At 42.6% G+C, this 20,447-nt stretch overlaps 1 protein-coding gene and 1 long non-coding RNA gene across 8 annotated transcripts in view; one reads left to right on the top strand and one right to left on the bottom strand.

Annotated features, from left to right (window-relative positions):
• pde4d (phosphodiesterase 4D, cAMP-specific) overlaps window positions 1-17,730 on the top strand; it is a 177,037-nt gene extending 159,307 nt beyond the window's left edge. For 6 of the 7 annotated variants that reach the window (XM_034595967.1, XM_034595968.1, XM_034595966.1 and 3 more), the window contains 10 exons: window positions 3,856-3,968; window positions 11,673-11,766; window positions 11,933-12,114; window positions 12,207-12,305; window positions 12,402-12,566; window positions 12,802-12,901; window positions 14,858-15,012; window positions 15,131-15,253; window positions 15,788-15,970; window positions 16,060-17,730. In XM_034595967.1, coding sequence (XP_034451858.1) covers window positions 3,856-3,968; window positions 11,673-11,766; window positions 11,933-12,114; window positions 12,207-12,305; window positions 12,402-12,566; window positions 12,802-12,901; window positions 14,858-15,012; window positions 15,131-15,253; window positions 15,788-15,970; window positions 16,060-16,602 — 1,757 coding nt within the window. In that variant the 3' untranslated portion in view covers window positions 16,603-17,730. Of the gene's footprint in view, window positions 1-3,855; window positions 3,969-8,914; window positions 9,520-11,672; window positions 11,767-11,932; window positions 12,115-12,206; window positions 12,306-12,401; window positions 12,567-12,801; window positions 12,902-14,857; window positions 15,013-15,130; window positions 15,254-15,787; window positions 15,971-16,059 lie in introns of those variants that run through there. The other variant, XM_034595972.1, reaches the window with a different exon arrangement.
• A 233-nt stretch (window positions 17,731-17,963) lies between these two features.
• On the bottom strand, window positions 17,964-20,002 carry LOC117767987. Its single transcript, XR_004614988.1, has 2 exons — window positions 18,182-20,002; window positions 17,964-18,141 (listed from the first exon to the last, which is right to left on the bottom strand). It is a non-coding gene; the product is annotated as an uncharacterized LOC117767987 (long non-coding RNA).
• Window positions 20,003-20,447: the final 445 nt, after the last annotated feature.

Here is a 20,447-nt window from a genome sequence, read left to right on the forward strand (position 1 = left end):
TCTGATGTGCTGTAAATCACCAGACAATAAGTGAAGACTGCACAGTCTAGCTGAAGTTGTTCTGAGAAGGACGTGGCACAGACAGTCTTCAATGGATCAAAAAGAATTGTCCTTGACAGTTACTTTGCTTTTTAACGTGCAGATTTACGTTCTTCCCAATTTGAGGTAGATGTTCCCAGATATTCCTCCCAAGAATCACATTCCTGATACACAACCTACAGATACTGTATATGATGAGGAAGTGGGGACATTGTGCTAAATTTAGAACACAATCATACTGGTTGCACAGCCATAATGGGCCCTGGCATAAACAGGTGACAGCTGGGGGTCATTGGATTGTTTGAGAATATTGACCGCTGGTAATGCAAGGACGTACTGTGGCAAAGCAATGCAGAGAAAGACAATAAAGGAAGTTTAAATAATAGTAACTCAATACTCTTCTTTTCAACATCTAACATCCTGTAGACTCAATCCAAACGGTTTTTCATACTTTTGTAATCTGGATACAAATTTTAATTATGAGGCCACTGGTTACTAAGCAATAATATCTTTTATTTAAATGGTGCTCTTAGTATCTGCTAAGAGGGCTTTAAAGACATTGACAGTTCTGTCTCTCTCCATATGGGGCAGACTGGACATGCTATCTTTTTGGAGCAACCCAAAATATTTATAAAGTGTAAGTTAAAGACATAATATGTAATAATTCATTGAAATATATACAATTTACTAGACCTATGTTGTATATATTTGTAGAATTATCCAAAATGTTTCCGACAAATTTCAAACCCAGAGAAATCCCCAATTTTACTCAATATAATGGGACATTTCATTTTTGTTGCCTTTTAATTGTGTCATTTCAGCTTTGGCAGTGGCTTTGCTTGTCTCTGTTATAACTTCTGGGATCAACAACGTATGAGGAAGGAAACCTCACTGCTAGCCAGTTAGCAAATAAGCCAGTCAGGTTTTTCCTTCCACTGTTTGTATCAGTCACTCGTAATGGGTCAGAATTATTCATTGCCGTTTGCTGTGAAGCGTGATTAACCCTTAATACATGTTACGTCGTCCATGGACATGACTAGCGCCTGAGTCACGTTGGCAATGGAGGTTAGGACAACAACTCCCATGATCCTACGCTGCTTCACAGCATCATCAAACAAACATTTTGATATTGTTTTGATTGAGGGACTCCCGAGCGGCCAAAGTTACATATTGTACCTTTAACACAAGACAATGTATTGTATATGCCATAACATCACATTTAGATTAATGACAATCAAAACAATAATAGTCACAATGCATGAGTAATATTATACACCTTTAGTTTATTCAACTATATATATTTGCCAGGTAATTAAATCTTAAACTGTGCTCAAATTCAAGCTACTTTAACATCAGGGCATTAAGAAATAGCATAAGAATCATAAGTAATGGAATAACAATAGTGTTATTATTTTTCTAGAAGTGCAAGCTCTCCTTTCTTCTCCTTTCTGCATCTATCTGCCTTTCTACCCTCCCTCCTCCTCCTCCTCCTCCTCCTCCTCCTCCTCCTTCTGCTCTCGTCCTCTCCCGCTCAGAGTCCGACTTCAGTGTCGAGCTGCTCCGGAACGTAGTTTGGCTGCAGCCGTGCGTCTGTGCAGCAGAGTGGCCTCTCCGAGCGCCGGTGTCTGATGTCGCACTAAGCATGAGAAGAATGTCATTGACGTCAGTGCAGTTGCTGTCAGAAAGAGTAGCACCCCAGCCACTGACACCACACCAGGGAGAGAGACAGAGAGAGAAAGGGAGACGGAGAAAGCAAAGAGGGGAGAGACAGAAAGGAGACAAAAGAGGCAGGAGGAGGAGGAGGAGGAAGGAGGAGGAGGAAGGAGATGAAGCGTGTGGGAGTGGAGGGGGACTAATGGAAGGAGGGACGGAGAGATTTGTCAAAGACAATGAGGATAGAGAGAGAGAGAGAGAGAGAGAGAGAGAGAGAGAGAGAGAGAGAGAGAGAGAGAGAGAGAGAGGAGGGGATACTGTTGAGAATATGAGGGGACAAAAGAAGTTAAGAGATTGTTAGAGGTTGGGCTCGTACAGTAGGATGACCTGCATGGTAACAGAAGGCACCTGCATGTTTCCAAACCTACTACACAATTCAAATATTATAATCCATCACCATGAAACTGTGAAAGACCTTTGAAAGATGCAGGAGCTCGTGCAACCTAAACTTTGCATCATTTACTTTCAAATTAAAACACCCCACAGTGAACTTAAAGTGGCCAAGCTGGATTTAAACTTAAATGAGGAATGTGTTGCAGAATCTTAATCATCTAAATACTAACTTCTTGTTTAGGGGGGTGTCATGTGATTACATTTGCTCCTCCTGTATTATAATCAGCCACTGTTTTCTGTGTAATTGAATTAGAGCTAAAGTGTGCCCTCCACCCAGCCCAGCCCCTCCCTCCAGGATCACAGATCACATAGCATTAAGAGCCCCGTGCTTTCCCAAATTAGTCAGGGCATCAATATTAATCGGCTTCTGACAAGGTGACATTTTCTGTCTATGTATAGGGGCCCGTCTCCGAGAGAGGCATGTCTTTTCAATTTCAGATTTAAAGAAAGCGAGGGGCTTACAGCTCTGCTATCTTCACCCTATCTGTAGCCATCTGTTTTGTTTACCTGGGTGTTGTATTTGTATGCTGAACACATATCTGCATGCATGCACACAGTATAGGGGAGCTCTCAGCCCTGGCTCCCCTTCCTCCTCCTCCATCACTCCAGTCCACGTCTTGTCACTCCCTCTTCCCCATCCATAGTGCAGTCCTCTCAGGCTTTAGGTACAGCTTGGGGAGAGCAGCACGTTTGGCTACCAGGGACGCCAAAGCAACAGCAGCCCACCCCCTATACACACACACAGCATCTATAGGAAACACTGGCCAGCACGGGATTATACTTTTGCCTCCCGGATACCATGGATGTTTTTATTGGCAGAGGGGCTGTGGAGACAAAACCATGATGTGTTATGGTTAGCATTTTGAGTGTGTGTTAGTGTGTGTGTGTGTGTGTGTCTGTGTGTCTGTGTGTCTGTGTGTGTGTGTTTGCGTCTGTGTGTGTGTGTGTGTGTGTGTGTGTGTATTTGTTAACCATGTCAGGATGCTGTGAACAGTCTCATGTTTGCTCCGTGCCCGGCACCACTGACATGGATCTTCACCGGTTCTGAGCCTCTCACTGGATCCTCTTTTCCTCCGACCCTCTATTCCCTGCATCCCTCCTATGGCAGACATGGGCCTGCTAAGCAGACTGTTGTTCATCCTACTACATGACTGGAATTACACGTCTCTTATGAATGACAGAGTAAAGCTCATACACCGAGACCACTGAATGTTGTGTGCTGTGCAGGAGGGATAGAGAGGGAATCTGTCTGCGTGAGTTTGTCTGTGTGAGATTTTCTGCTTTTTTCACTCTGTGGTTTCCCCCTCTGTATTTTCTGCTGTGGTCTCCTCACTGTTAACACTCATCTGGACGCCCAGAACTGACTCCAGGTGGCCGCTTGCCATCCGCCACCTGCAACTGTACTCCCTGGGATTATATCTGGTTTATTCTTACCAGGATTTGAACTTTAGCGCTGCACAGGAGGCGTCTTTTCACCAAGGGAGTTTTGCGACAGCTGATCATCTGTGGGTTAGGATACAGGACAACAAGGCCCAACTCCCAGGCCCGCACAGCTGGCCCAGCTGTCCAGTATGAAGAGTCACCCATGTGTCTACTCGGGGTATCCCAGCTTAGCAGTTTGTGGGGTGGGAGACCCCGGGCCTGGACCGTCCACTAGCCCTCTGAAGCGGGCCCTTACTGACCCCTTGCCCTCCTGTCTTGCCCCTGCAGAGGAGGCCTACCAGAAACTGGCCACTGAGACCCTGGAGGAGCTGGACTGGTGCCTGGACCAGCTGGAGACGCTGCAGACAAGACACTCAGTCAGCGAGATGGCCTCCAACAAGGTAAGAAGAACTACACCGTTCACACCAACTTGTTGAGACAAAGCTTTCATCTTAAAGAAGTTTTACTGTGGAGTTAGTAGAACTGCGTTGTCTGTGTTCTATATTGAAACATACTGAAGCTGTTACCCAGGATTCACTGTGGTGGGTTTTTTGTGGCTCATGTCATCGGGGTTTGCAATTAAACCTTAATTCAAGGATTTAAAGTGTAGTCCAGTGCCAGAGGTACATATAGTGTATATGATGCAATATATCTACTGACACTATTAAATACATCATACACTGTTTGTTACAGGTTACAGCAAGTATCTGAGGTTGTTTCAACATCTGACACAGGAATTTGCTGCAAACAGTATTAAATTCACAGGTTCACTTTACGAAAGAAAGGTCATTTTTTAATAAGTTGCCGATAAATTTACCATTTTAACAGCCTTTTTAAATGAATCCATGTGTGCAACCACATTTCCATTAATCCTAATAAGGAATAAACGTGATGTTCTGGGAGTATTTAAATTCAGCTTGAGTATATTATCAAGCTGATGTGCAGCATAACCTTGTAAAAATCACCGGTCGCACATAGATAACCTTTATGATTTGACTGATTTTAATGTCTGTAGTATAATATTATATATTATCCCCCCCCAAATTCCTGGGTTTGTGACCTGAACCTTTGCCAACGAGTCTCGCTCCTTATTCATCTGTATTTGAGCCTGAGGAGCATATGAGTATATGTATATATACAATGTGCTGTGACACCTGTTCACCCCTCAGCCATTAAATCACACTCTGGACTGTTGTATTGTCCATTTAATTTAGCGATAGTATCGTCATGCAGGGAAAAAGATGTGCCGTGAGCACGCTCAGTCGCCTCCAGTGTGTGTGTGCGTGCGTTTGTGTGTGTGTATATATATATATATATCATATATCATATATTACCTATCGTGTGTGTGTTTGGAGGGAAGCTGCTGTGCTGCTCTGAATGCTGATCAGCTCTGGCCTCTGGTGATGTCACACACTGTGATGTCACAAGAGGGGGGATGGACCAGGAGGAGCGGCAGGGAGGACAGACAGACAAAGGAATCACACACACTCACCGCTACCACAGTCACATGCATGACCGGAACATCCACCTCATTTAAAGTGAAAAGATTTTTCAAAAAAGAAAAAAAGGACCTGTAACGTGCTCCGTCTCACCATCGCTCACCAGGACAGCTATCTCTGGTTGCTATGGCAACAGCCACGGGCCCAACCAGCCCCGCTATTTCACTCCAGGAACACACACACACGCACATACTCGCATCATAGGTAATACAGTCACTACATCTGCCACACAGCCAGTATTTGGTGTCTGTATCTTGCAGCCTTTCGTTTATCAGCCTGAATTCATCAATCAAGGGAAGAAACTATAACATGGAATTCTCTTGAAGTAAAATGAATATAAATGCAGTCATGTGACAGTCAGCACCACTATAGTGCTCCTGTAGTGTCCCTTAGCAGTCACATTGTGTAGTTTATGCATGTCACCTCTGAATGTGGTGCCAATAAAGTTCATTCTAACAGTGTCTTTGAGATGGAGACACCTCTCTTGAGCTGATTGTTGCACTGACGGCTCATGGTTTCTAGTTTAGGACGCAAGTGTGTTTACACCGCAAATCTTTGTGTGGGTGTAGATGTTCCTGGACTCAGCAGCTCCGACTCCGCTTTAGGAAGAATATGTGCCAGTCAGGTTTGAGTTCTATGGTCTCCTCATGGTTTGACCATCTTCTGAAATTACACCTGGGAGACAAAGGATGTGAGATACCTTGGCTTCTTGTTTAGAAATAAATTGTATTGATTTGAATTTAGTTTTTTATTGAAGGGTTTATTTCCCAGAAAAAAACTTCTCAACATTTTAGTTGCTTTCTGATCCAGTTTGTTAAGCTGCTTCTAATTAAGGTGTATCTGGCTGTGGTATCACATAGAACCAGGTAAAGGTCATAGATCTCAGTCCTCTTGGTATCGTCATTCCGGTTGAGCAGATTCATGTTGCACAAGGAATGATGTGGTAAAAAGAATCAGGATAGTTCGCCTTGCATGATGTCACTTTTAATTTTACTCAACTGTTTCTGAAAGTTTGACATCAAATAAATGCATTGTGGTTCATTGTGCGAGTTCTTAATGGCATAATCATGACATCATATATATTGTTGTCCACAGTCAGATGTGTGTTGTATCCATTTGTGAGTCATCCAGGACATACGTGCATCTGCCTTTGAAAGTGGATTTCCTGGCTGTGCACACTGTTGCACTCATAAAGTCCATCCAGGAATTGGTTTGAAAATAGATATGATCCGCTCATGATCATTACAGATACTTCACTGACTTTTTAGCCACACCGGTACGATTCTTTAACAGAAGACTAATGGACTTCAGCGGCTTTTGATTTATAAAATGCCTGATTATTTATTTTCTTACTAAAGGATCTCCGGGGCAATAGGTCAATAGGTATTACTAAAACTGTATGTGTTGATCTCATTTACATCTGTTGAAGAAGTGGCTTTTTCTGAATGTGAGTGTTGAATCTCAGCATCCAATCCACCACCCACCTCACTTCATTCTGGATAAAAGTGGACTTTGTTATTCAGTTTATTTGGTTAATATTCATCCTGATCAAATGCTGCTAAAATGTAGTAGGCGTTTGAAATCTGTTGGAATATCAGGCTTAAAAAAAAACAACATTTTGTAGTTGTTTTCAGGTTTTACAGGTTGTTTGTGTTCTTTGGTACTTCAGTTGATAGTCTAACACATGTAGGACAAAGTCCCTGTTTACTAACTGAACAAGTTGCTTGTAGGGTTTGTCTTTTTTTTATTCTAGTATTAGGCTGTATGTCACTTCCCCCACTAATGAGAGTGGCTCTTTGTGTATGTTGTAGCTTGTCTTTTTATCTTTATATCTCACTGTCTTTTTTGATTACCTTGTGTGCCAGCATAGCCGGGAGCAGGATATTGTTTTAATTCAAACATAATTCAAACAGGAATCTCTTCATCCTACAGAAACCTAACGCGCATATACATTGAAGGTAATTAATGGACAAAAGGTAGGAATCATAGTGGCATCATTATGACTTCACTATGAAGTCATAGAATGACGTCATATAGTGTAATAATGCATTCACTTTTGCAACCTGTTACTTTGGAGACACAATCTACAGGTTATAAATAATCATTCACCATCATATGTTATGAATGACATCTTGATGACCTCATTATTAAATGGTATTAATAAAATTGCATTGCATTGTATATAATCCATTGGATTATATAAAGCTCACAGGCCCCTCCAGTGTTTTTCATCATTAGTTTATACAGTGTATCACACTGGTGTCTGACCCGTTTACTGTTCATGTGTTCTAGTATTTCCTTCTCCACATTTTGTTGAATGGACAGCAGACTTACATACTGTTCGCAGTCAGCAGTACATTCATTGAAAACAGTCGAGGCCATTAGCTCTCTGTGTTCTGCAGAGAGGGGGTGTCTGCTGCCTGAATAAATGTGCAAAGTGAGAAAAGACACAACTGCAGCAGAGATGTGGAGGCGTCGTGGGCTATATACAGCAGGGAGGGGATATTTTTGGTCATTCTGCCGAACAACAAATTACACACAAGTCACAGCTATACTTGGTGTGACACTTTCCAATTTTTACCCAAGAGTTTGTGTTCACACCTCTTGGCTAAGCCATCAATATTTGTGTGACAGTAAGAGGGAGTTTGTGTGGATAGGAAGGGTCTCTCTCTCTCTCTCTCTCTCTCTCTCTCTCTCTCTCTCTCTCTCTCTGTGTGTGGGGGGGCCTGTGCTGTCCTGCTTGGCTCGGAGTCAATCAAAGCCACTGGATCTCAGTTAGCCAGTGGTCTCATCTGCTTCAGCGTAGCTGTAAATTACACGCAGTGCCAGGCTGGCTGCAGGGGGGGGTGTAAAGTAGGAAGAGACAGATTTGGTCCCTTTTCAATCCATGAATCCACTGGACCATCACAGACGTGCACATGTTCCCTCACATGCAGAGAGAGAGAGAGAGAGAAGAGACCTCCTCTAGTGTAGAAGCTGCCTGTGATCAAGAGTCACCTATCAATATTAAAGTATGTGTTCTCTATTGAGTGAAAAGCATAGAAAAAATAATCCCTCACAAATGATAACCTAAAAATATTCCCATTTTCACCTGTACATGTAATTCTATAGTCTTTGTTGCCATGCTGCCTCCTCATTAATCAGTTGAACCCTGTGGATCACACAGTTTATGCTTTATCACTAAAGACAAACTTAATTCTTTTTATTTTTGTCACTTGGTCAATTAAGATTACATTAAAGCAGGATATGGTTAAATATAGTTAAATTAGTAGCTTTAGAAATGGCTGTTTCCAGTGTTTTCAGTAGGAACATCTGTGCCGTTACTGATGGGGAAAATTAAGATTCTTCCTTCAGTGAGGTATTGATCGTTGTTTTCAACTAAAGCAACAACCTCCTGAGCTCAGTGACACACGCAGCAGCCTGTGTGGACGGCTTCTTTCTATCGCAGCCCTCATCGGATGATTGTGACGCTCATTATTTTTACAAGGTGATTGGGCTTTTCATGTATTAGCATCATCTGTGACTCAACCCTTCCATGAATAGTGAGACAGCTGACCTCAGCTTTTTAATATTGTGTCGTGTTGGATGAGGTAACCATATTGTACAGAAGGTTAGGTCACTCCACACAAAAGCACACACACACATCCTATATAAATGTATCTGGCGCACACACAAACATGCATGTACTCTGTGCACATGCACATGCACACACACAACGTCATATCCCGCTGCACTGCAGGAATTGAAGGAAAAGGAGGGGGGGTTCAACTGACTTCAGGCCCAGCCAATCAGAGGTTATGATGAGCTCACACTTCTGCCATTGCTTGGCCCTGATTTGCTGCTGTTGTGTGACACGGCGATGGAAGCAGCCTGTGCGCTTCACATGGGAGCTTGTGTCATAGCCACAGAAGCAGGCAGGCAGTCGGGCAGCCAGCCCTATTTGGGAGCTGTTGATTGGGGGAAAACATTTCTTTTTGCTGTCCTGGTGCTTTGGCATCTACCAAGCATCCGCTCCATCATCAATTATTCACAACCTCAGCAGTGTGTTCCTGTATCTGACTGTGTGAGTGTGTGAGCGCGTGCACATGTCACTGTGTGTCCCAGTGTGTGTGGTCACGATATACTCTCGCCGGATCTTTGGAGAGTCTCATTCCTGCAACTCCTCTCGGCTTCCTGGGACATGGGCTCGTTTCCGTGGATATTTGCAGAAAAGGAACACAATGCTTCATTTCTGGACTACAGCGCTGCTAATGCTGATTTACACTGAACTGAGCTCTGAATCCTCTTCGGGTTGAGGTTTTTTTATCGAACAGAGCTGCGGATTGTTTTTGTTTTTGCTAGCTGACGAAGGCTTTTGTCACCTGAACTGTATTTTTTGGGGGGTCTCGTTTGTTGATTTATCAAAATGCCTGAAGCAAATTATCTGCTCTCTGTGTCCTGGGGATATATAAAGGTAAGATGTGGTATCAGATCAGTGTTTTATAATTCATTATTCAGGTATTTTCTTGTGTTTCTTGTTAACTTGGACTGTTAAAATGAATTACCAGCAGCAGAAGGGTTTTTTGTAACTCAGTGTATCAGTGGTGTTGACATATATGCGGAGGCAGGATTTTATGACCACAAATAGAAAGAAAAACTGTGTATATGTCATTGACAACATGCCGCCCATGGGGCCGTGCATCGTAGGTGCGACATTTCTGGATCCGTTAATCATTAGATGAAACTGTGTTGGGAAGAGATGATGGTGCCTACGTTGAAATTACAATCATGTTGACCTGGTGCTTTCACTGCACAGAAAAACATATGCAGGTTATTATATTTTATGTATTTTTGAGTGAGTTTGGATTCAAAGGTCAGTTTTTTAAGGTTTTTCCACACTGGATCTCTGACATGGAATAAAGCAGAAATTGTTAGAGCTCTGTGAATACTTTGTTAGATCAACAATCGTCTGAGTCGTTGGGTCACTCTGTATTCTTAATGGAATGATGGATCTTTTTAGTTCGTTTAATTGTTTTGCCATCCCACATTTTTTAATAAAAAAAAACAAATATATAATTTTTTTTCTTTAAGTGGTTTTCTTATATAAACAACACTTATTAGTTTTAAAATAACATCTTTCATAATATCTGTACCGGACTTGCGTCACTCTTCCACGTGTCTGGCTCTTATTACCTGACAATAGCACACTACAAATGGCTGTTTGCCTAATGTGTCTCCATTTTAAAAAGCCTCGCAGTGAATACCTGTGGGTGTTATTCAATAGCATGTCAATACACAACAGCGCAGTAAGCACTCTGCAGTGTTGTAATGGTCTATTTCAAGTGGTCTCTATTGATCTGTATGATTAATCAATAGATGTACATTATGCATTTGGACCTTTAGGCGGAGGGATTCAGACAATGCAGCGGCTTTGTTCAAGAGGTTTTTGTTTCTCAATAGGCTTTTACAACACTTGTTGTTTTGCAACCACTCGAGAAAATCCCTGATTTCAAGTGTTCTTCTCCACATCAATCAGTTCGGGTTTTGAAATCAAAAGCTGAAGCTAAATTTGGGTCTGCCACTCCAATTAGGTACAGGGGTGGGAGGGAGAGAGGGGCAGACGGCGTGTCAGAGGAAAACTGAAATGGAAAATAACAAAGACACTGGGTTTCTGATTGCGTACATTTCTGGCAGTAGCCCTCTGAACTGCTCTGTGTGTGTGTTTGTGTGTGTTGCACTAAAAATGGTGACTTTCCTGGGGAACAGCTTCTGAGATGTGACTAGACAGGCCTCATCTAGCAGGACGATCCATGTTGTTAAAATTATGTATTTCTAATCAAATCGATGCTTCTGTTTTACCGACCTCCCAATGTTGGTATCTCACTTTGTTTTGCCTCAGAGATCATTTAAAATGAATGAAGTTTATTTGGCTCTTGATGTCTGTTTGCCCTTTAATGTCTTTCTTTAAATATGATTTATTTAATGAGTTGTATAGATACATGGTGTCTCTGAGAACCAGCTGTAAAAACAAGTAATTGACAGTCTTTACATGGACAGCAATATTAACCCGATTAAGACAATAGTCTGAATAAACAGCATTTTTGTATTACTTTAACCCAATTAAGGTCATACTCGTATGTGCTCAAGTCAGTAGAGCACATACCTCCGCCAGCGCCCTATAGTCCCCTCAAATTCAATCAAGTTGCATTAAATTGCACACACTCATAGAAATCAGTCTCCTAAATATATATATTTTTCCTTGAAGATCTGTGAATTATTCCCTGGAAAAAAATGTAAAAACAAAAAATCTTTCAATGTTAAAGAAAGTGGAAAATAAAAAGCCACCCCATAATTGAATGAGTTCTTCCCTGTTCCATCCCACATCCATTCACCAGGTTTCATGTAAATCTGTTCACTTGTTTTTGTGTAGTCTGACAAACAAACACACAAACCACCAAGGCAACAAGGCAGGGGGGAAAACATCATCTCTGATAAAGACTGTTGTTCTCATTCAGAATAATTGTTGGAATATTGCCGTCCATGTAAACTCAGTCAATGTTCTTTTTTTTTGCCCTGTATTACAAACTGTTAAACCATCATCTGCGTGTGTGTTTGTCCCTTTTCCAGTTCAAGAGGATGTTGAACAGGGAGCTGACTCACCTGTCAGAGATGAGCCGCTCTGGGAACCAGGTGTCCGAGTTCATCTCCAGCACTTTCTTGGGTGAGTGACGACACAGGATGATATCCCACTAGCCACTGTTCACGTTAACAAAACCAGATATTTTTATTCCTGGTTGGACGACTACAGCATGAACCAAAAATGAAGTGCAACACAAACAGACGTCCTCATATTCACTTTCCAAAAATGTCTTTCTGCGTCTCTCCAGACAAGCAACACGAAGTGGAGATGCCAAACCCTCAGAACCAGAAGGACAAGGAGAAGGAGAAGGCGAACAAGCCCATGTCTCAAATCAGCGGGGTGAAAAAGCTGCAACACTCCTCCAGCCTCACAAACTCCAACATCCCTCGCTTTGGAGTGAAGACTGAGACCGAGGATGAACTCGCTAAGGTACGTTTGTGTGTCCCTGTTGAAGGAAAAGATGGAAGTCAAAGGAAAAAGTATGTGTTGTCTGAAATTGTGTTTCTTATTCCCTTTTTCAGGAGCTGGAGCATGTGAATAAATGGGGCCTTAATGTTTTTAAAATCTCAGAGTTCTCTGGGAATCGGCCGCTAACAGTCATGATGTACACGATATTCCAGGTAACGATCGTCACTTTCACTCCAGATAAATTCTTGTTGAATCCTGAATCTGTTTTGACTGTAAACTCCCTCTCGTATTTTCTGTTTTTTTTTTAGGAGAGGGACATGTTAAAAACTTTTAAAATTCCACTCGACACCTTTATAACTTACCTGATGACCTTAGAAGACCATTATCATGGCGATGTGGCCTACCATAACAACATCCATGCTGCTGACGTCACCCAGTCGACTCATGTGCTGCTATCCACCCCTGCCCTTGAGGTGAGGTCCGCACACACACACGCACGCACGCACGTGCGCACACACACACACACATGCACTGACATATACACATACCCACGCCTCCACAATCAGCTTCAATCAAACTCTTGCTCCAAGTCCAATCAATGGCTCTTACTTGCAAGGATATTTTTGTCCGGCGATCTGATTCTCTCATCAATGCCCTCCTTTCCTCCCCTCCCCTCTGTGCTTGCTTCTTTGGTCCTTTTTCCTCCAGGCTGTGTTCACAGACCTCGAGATCTTAGCTGCCATCTTTGCCAGTGCAATTCACGACGTGGACCATCCTGGAGTCTCCAACCAGTTCCTCATCAACACCAGTGAGTCTAAATTCGGTGCCGCGTTGACAGCTACGTCAGTGGCTCAGCGGTGCTATCAGTGCGTACTCACAAACAGGAACACACACTCCCAGGCTGATATGCAGGTGGGAACATGCACACTATAGCCTCTGCCTCACTGGCACACATGCACGCACATACACACACACAAACACACACACAAACACAAACACACACACACACACACACACACACACACACACACACACACACACACACACACACACACACACACACACACACACAGTGGTATTTTGCAGACAATTTAAATTGTATCTGAACACAACTCTTATGCATATTTAGAACATACTCTACAGGCATAAATATATATAGAGAGATTATGTTCATGCACAAAGCCACATCTTCACCAGCATGCGCTTTTAGTCACGTATGACGGCCGTGACATGTGAATTCAAGACAGAGGAGTTCAAAGAGGAGATCAATAGTGGTCTTAATAGGACTCGTTCCCCGTAACAGAGCATCATTCAGGTCACTATATTGCAGTTAAGAAGACTCCTCATGCCCAGAGCAGCTAACAATGTCCGTCACGTCGGTCAATATTTGTTTCATCCGTGACATTTTGTCAGTTTGTCTGAGTTTGGCACAGAAAGAAGAAATGTCCATATAATCCTGCTCACAAACTCTGATTGGCTCAGTTGTTTTTCCAACTGGGAAACATATGACGAGACTTATTTTACTGCTGAAAAAGTTAAGATAGAGGGTGGGTGACCCGGGGGCTGAAGGGTTAGTGTGCAAACCATAAGTCTCCTGTTTGACTCCTGGAACAGCGACTGCCCATCATTCCCCTACTCTCTCTTCTCATTTCCTGTCTGTCCTTCACCGTGGCTATCAAATAACATGGCAGTAACAAAAATTATGAAACAAAACAAATCAAAAATCCTAGGTGTAGAACCAGGGTGTGATAAAATGCCAATTGCATTAAAGTCACATTTAAATAAAATCAGCAGCAACATCTCTTTCCAGAATCAGTGTCCCTGTTACTCAGGATCAGCCACAGACCTTGTTTTTTTTATAGAATCATGAGGGCTGAGATAGAAAGATGTGATTGAAATGTGATTTTTGCATTGTCTCTGCACCCCCATTGTAAAGTGGAGGTAGAATTCACAGACAGATCTCTCAAAACCTTGAAAAACACCATCAAAACTGTCTGCAGGACGAGTGGTAGAAGTGGGTGAACCGAGCCTTTAACTATGTTAATGGTGTTTCAGTAACTACAGTGTCCTCAAGCCAGAGAGTGAACCCCTTCTATATCTGCTCTAACTGACTGACTCAGTCGTGGCTGGAGGGGATTCACATCTCTCCTCTCTTTGGTCATTTAGAGGAAACTAAACAAGAGTTCACACGACCGCTGGGTTTCACCTTCAACAGGAGAACACTACAAATGTGAGTGTTACATAAGAGACTTAGTAAAACCTTATAAGAACAGAAAACAGACACTGCACAGTCTCACACACTGAACACACAAAATATTTGAGTGTGTGTGTGTGGCTGTTCCCATTAGACCAAATGGGGAATCCCTGAAGTGGGGGCAGTGTGAGTCATCCTGGTTAGGACGGAGCCACCAGACAGATATTCAGACAGCCACAGAGCAACAGAGCAGGATCACCTTTCTCCTCTCTGCTGCTTCTGTTCCACAGCGGCCAAGACTAATGCATCTTAATGGAAAATCTAAATACAGCTAGAGGACCTTCAAATGACCCAGAGTGGGGGAAACCTCTCCGTGGAAAACATGCTGGGGCTTTCTCCTGCGAGGGCTGGATGCGTCATGTGTAACTGCAGCACATGTAAAAATGAGGACAGGGTTATTGGCAGAGAAAATTAGCTCCTGGTTCTGTTGAAGAGCTGTACCCTTTTAAAAACCTGAAGAAAACCACTATTCCTCAAACTAAAACGACCCCTCTCGTCTTTTCCCTGCAGATTCGGAACTAGCCCTGATGTACAACGACTCGTCCGTGTTGGAGAACCACCACCTAGCAGTCGGTTTCAAGCTCCTACAAGATGAGAACTGTGACATCTTCCAAAACCTGACCAAAAAACAAAGACAATCACTAAGAAAGATGGTCATTGACATCGTAAGTAAAACGATTGAACGCCTCCTCTGTGAGGTTTATAGGGGAGGGAACTAGTGATACTGTAAAGTGGAACATTAAAGACTCTATACGCTAATGTCGTATTTCTTGGTGTTCGAAGGTTCTAGCAACAGACATGTCGAAGCACATGAATCTACTGGCCGATCTGAAAACGATGGTGGAAACTAAGAAGGTGACCAGCTCGGGTGTTTTGCTGCTGGACAACTACTCTGACAGGATACAGGTCAGAATAAAGCTGCTGGAATAAATCTGCACCAAGTTCCATATCACTTTGTTTTTGATTCTCTTGCACATTTACACCTTTCGGCATCATTTTTGAAAGTTGTATACATGTATACAAAAGTTTGCACTTGGTAACTGCAGAAACTCACAGCAAAATCCGTATGGTGCAGAAGCATCTAGTGACACTAACTACTTGCAGAAGTTTAGCTTGATATTTTGCACCCGTCGAGACCTGTTGGGCAATTACTGCAATTTTGAAATGGTCACATCTGCCAGGTTATCTACTTGATTTTTTACACCACAAACGCCTGTAATCACTGAAAATGTCGGTCTCTGGATTGGACAGTAAAAACTGAAGACCTTTCGGGTTGTCATTGGTTAGTCATCGGGTTCGGACAGATAATTGCGTCCTGAGCCACCCTCTAATATAAATGATGCTTCGACCGAACCCTCGTGCTTCAGCATACCTTACATAATGGAACAAGTGGCGTCCCTTGGTTCTGTGTTTTACACCTTTGCTGTCTGTTATACTCAGGTTCTCCAGAACATGGTGCACTGTGCGGACCTGAGCAACCCCACCAAGCCCCTGCAGCTGTACCGGCAGTGGACGGACCGCATCATGGAGGAGTTCTTCACCCAGGGTGACCGGGAGAGGGACCGGGGCATGGAGATCAGCCCTATGTGTGACAAACACAACGCCTCAGTAGAAAAGAGCCAGGTAGTGCCCACGGACACACAGATGTGCTGTTCATGCTTATGCCAACTGCGCTCAGACAAGCACTGAATGATCTGTTTTGCTTCTTGTAGGTTGGTTTCATAGACTATATCGTTCACCCTTTGTGGGAGACGTGGGCTGACCTGGTCCACCCGGACGCCCAGGACATCCTGGACACGTTGGAAGACAACAGGGAGTGGTACCAAAGCACCATCCCCCAGAGTCCGTCTCCTGTGCTGGACGATCCTGAGGACGGCAGTCGACCCCCAGGAGGGGACAAGTTCCAGTTTGAGCTCACCCTGGAGGAGGACGGGGAGTCGGACACTGAGAAAGACAGTGGCAGCCAGCCGGAGGAGGAGGAGGATGAGGAGGAGGAGGAGGAGGAGGAGGAAGAAGAAGAAGAGGATGAGGAGGAGGAGGAAGAGGAGGACAACAGCTGTACTGACTCTAAAACACTCTGCACGCAGGACTCTGAATCCACTGAGATTCCTTTGGACGAACAGGTGGGGGAGGACGTAGAGGAGGAGGAGGAGGTGGCGGAAAAGGAGAAAACACCTTGCTCGCAACCGTGCGTGGAGGAGGAAGAGGTAGCAGAGGTGGACGAGGAGGACAAGGAGAAATCCCCCGACACATAGCAGTTTATAGACAGCACCTGATTAACTGTTCTTCTTAGTAATTACAGATGATTATTTATAGAATATTTTTTGGGTTTTGTGGAGTCTGTCTGTGTTTTTTATACATCTATGTTTATGGTTCCAAAGCGTTCGCTGCTCTCCACCTTGGCCACTCCTCCCGTCAGCTTTGTTCAGACACGCCCACCGGTACTTCTTCAAGTTTTTTTGCACTCAGGAAAACACCTTTCCATTCCCATTCGTACTGAAGTGGTGTGTCTGTATTTCAATTCTACACCCCCCCCCTCCCCTTTTACAATCTTTACGTTTAGCACACGGATGAACAGTTCAGATACATGACATCACCTCTTCCTTCCCTCCGCTTCGTCTCAGCCTTGCCTGTTTAGCAGTGTTTTTTATCAAGTGCCCATACTCCACACGGACGTTACCGGTGTGTTCAAGGAGAATCTCCCTCTCGATTAGGTCATTTCCTCCGCGCTACAAATTAGGAGGCGCACTCCTGGCGTTCTTGCTGAAAAGCCGACGGGACGCCGCGGAGACGAAAGCTGCAGCACACTGGGGGAGCTTTTCAAGACACATCTCTGATGTGGTTGTCTTCCTTGAAAACCTGACTGACACAAAGCTCAAATCTAAACAGCCATCGACGCTGTCCTAGACCTCTTTCATTTTTTATTGTACTGTATGTAAGAGTCAGATATTTTCTAGAATTTACTTTTGCAAGTCCTTGGTTTTTCTTTTGTTAGCGAGGAATTTTATTTCCGGGGAGAAATGAGTCGCATACATCCAGTGTTTCTGAAAGGGGGGTGTCTTTCCAGCCGGGTTACATTAGGAGTGATCTGAGGTGCTCCAATAGCATTTATACTCTCCCTGTACCACTGTACTCATATTTGGTTTAGTCCTGTGTGCGGAAATTTGGATTTACTTTTGGTGAGGAAGCAGAGACCCGAAGTCCCGTGCTTTGCTCTCATTGAAATTGTTTTATGATGTGGATGACGCCTTTAAATTTTTCCTTATCGTTGCCTGCAGTTCTTTTTGAACACATTTTGAGACAATGCAATGCTTTGTAGTCGATACAAAAAGCACCTTCTTTTTAGACGCTTGATTAGTGCTCCGAGTATACAGAAATAGTAACATAATAATAGAAAAAAAGATTACTTGGTGATTTTATACCAATGCTATCAAAGCCTTTTATTCTCCTTTCTTTTATTTCTCTTGCACATTTTATTTGACGTGCGTGTCACCAACAGCCTCACACCCGCTCGTCTTCAGCCTCCTCGTTTTTCCTTAATCTCCATTCATTTTATTTTCATTTTACGTTTAATTTTGCCATCACAACATTAAACTCAATGGCTGTCTTTGTTCTCGACAAGACAATCAGCTTCATTGCGTGGTCGTCACACGAGTCTATCCTCTACGTAGATACTCTAATGCACTGATATATTCATATATCACCACTTTCATTCTTTTTATACGTTTAAACACGCCAAAACACTCACTCATGCATTCTTGAGCAATGCTGTCTTACACCTCGGCCAAGTGACTCTTCATTCTTTCTCATGTTTTTATCATTTTTTCACTTTACACCTGATGCTATTATTTATTGCTATATTTTTCTATTTGTCGAATTGTTTTGTTTGTTTGTTTGTTTGTTTTTTTGCAATATAAAGTTGGTACAGTAAATATCTCACTGTAGCATAGACCAGTACAGGCTTACCAGTTACAATACCCAAATATACTTTTCTTTCTCACTTGTACATAAAATATAGAAAATCAACAAAAGGATAAAAAACGAAAAGAAAAAAAAAACCACTTGAAAATCTGCACACTGCTTCTTTTTTTTTAACGAGTGCTTGTTTTTATTTTGTGTCATTTCAAAACTTTTTATTTAATCTTTTATTTTGTGCCAAGATTTTTTTTTTCTCTTTTTTTTCATCCTCACCCGATGCCCTTACCTGTAATAAAAAAAAAATCTGGTTTTATCGCTGTTTACAAACATATATTTATTGTGCTGTATATAATATATAATTATTAATGTTATTACTATCATAATGCCGTTTGTTGTAAATGGTTGATTCTTATCATCCCTTTTGGTGATGGTGTGGCTGTATTTACGTACCTCTTGTTGAGAGAATGTTTATTACACATGAGCTTCAGTGTAAAAAAAAATGATCCATCGACATGTTGCTTATCTGAGAGCTAGCTCGGTGAAGAGAGGGGGAAAGCCAAATTGTTTTTTAAAAAAAGAAGCTGTTCCTTGGCCCATGGGCTGTGCCTTAAATTCAACGCATGTAATTTACTTAAGCTTTTGATTTCTTTTTATTTTCTAGTTCTCTCTTTTTGCTGCATTAGTGAATCTCCTGGCTTGGGTTGGCCTGATCTCCTGTTGTGTGTGGGGGTGAAAAAAAAAAAAAGTTGCCTTTTACCGTTGCAGCCAAACACAATTTTGCATCAAAAAGTGTGGCACTGGGTGGGAAAAACACGTCGTCGGTGCAGAGATCCAGGTCAACTGCAAGTCAGAGATTTACTACTTGAGTGACGTGTGGCCGATAGCTGGATGTGGAAGAGTCCCGTTTGCTGTAGACCTGGTCGCAACAACTCACGCCTCCTTTACACCCCGCCACTATACGCTCAAAGACGTGACTCCGCAGGTTGGATGTGGACAACGTGGGAGTAACTTTGCCTCTTTCGTCGATTGTGTGTGTGTGTGTGTGTGTGAAGTTGCTGCAGCGTTGTCCACATCCGCCCCGGTTGTGTCACAGCTACAAACACTGAATGGGGTGCTACAGGAGTGTGCAGTTGGACCGTGAAGCACCGAGGCTTTGAGACGCATCTGCATGTTCAGCCACTGCTGCATTAATTATGGCTGAAACACTGACGGTGTGTTGCTTATCTGTGCTCGGCCCACACTTCCACTCGCATAACTTGCAATATCCAAAACCACTGACATCCTTCTGCCTGGGCAGGAGAAGGGTTTAGTATATTTGTGTAGTGAAGGGGTCTGGAGGGTGGGATTTGGGAGGGTGAGTGACATCATTGTCCCACAAAGAGAGGGACTCTTATTTTGACACACATACTGTAGATTCTAAACAGCCCTGGACCAATGGAAACAGTGGGTTTTTTTCTCATTATGTGTTCTATTTTTTTATGGTATGAAAGGAAAAACACAAACTGTAACTTAAAAAGGTCTTCAGGACAATTATTTTTTGGGTTATGTCTTTAGAATGCCAACTTGTCTGGAAGTTTCACAGGACAATTAAAATGTTATTTTAATGGATTCCTTGTTAATTGCAGTCTATTGGATAGCACTGTAGATCATACAACTTTATGTAAAAAACAAATGAAAAAGGAAAAAAAACAGTTTTTATATGCAATGGATTAAATAAAAGCATGGGTTGATTCTGCCTAATCACTGGCTTGTTGTCTTTGATACAGAGACTAATATGCAGTCTGTTTTGTTGTTTTATTGCTTAAAGAGACGACACCATGAGGAGACCAAAATCCTGATTGTAGTTTCTATATTTGGCGTTTTAATTTGTCCACACAGAATACTCCAGTGTGTGAGGTTTGTACTTTTTCTGCTTGAAATATTTTTCCTTTAACAAAACCATATTCATGTACCGTATGTGTATGTTATGCCTAATTTCTTACACTTCGTTTGCAAATAACTGTAACGTCCATGAAAAACGACACTGTTTGTGAACCTCTGCATAACTTTCAATCTACTGCAACAGCTGAGTGACATGAGCAGTAAATCTGTGGATCTCAGCTAGAACTGGATATCAAAAGAGCTTTTAATCATAGTTTTCCCACCAAAGATTGATTTAGTTCCTCAATAGTAGCGTAAATAT

The sequence above is a fragment of the Hippoglossus hippoglossus genome, chromosome 9 (assembly GCF_009819705.1).
Source record: "Hippoglossus hippoglossus isolate fHipHip1 chromosome 9, fHipHip1.pri, whole genome shotgun sequence".
Classification (NCBI taxonomy): Eukaryota; Metazoa; Chordata; class Actinopteri; order Pleuronectiformes; family Pleuronectidae; genus Hippoglossus; species Hippoglossus hippoglossus.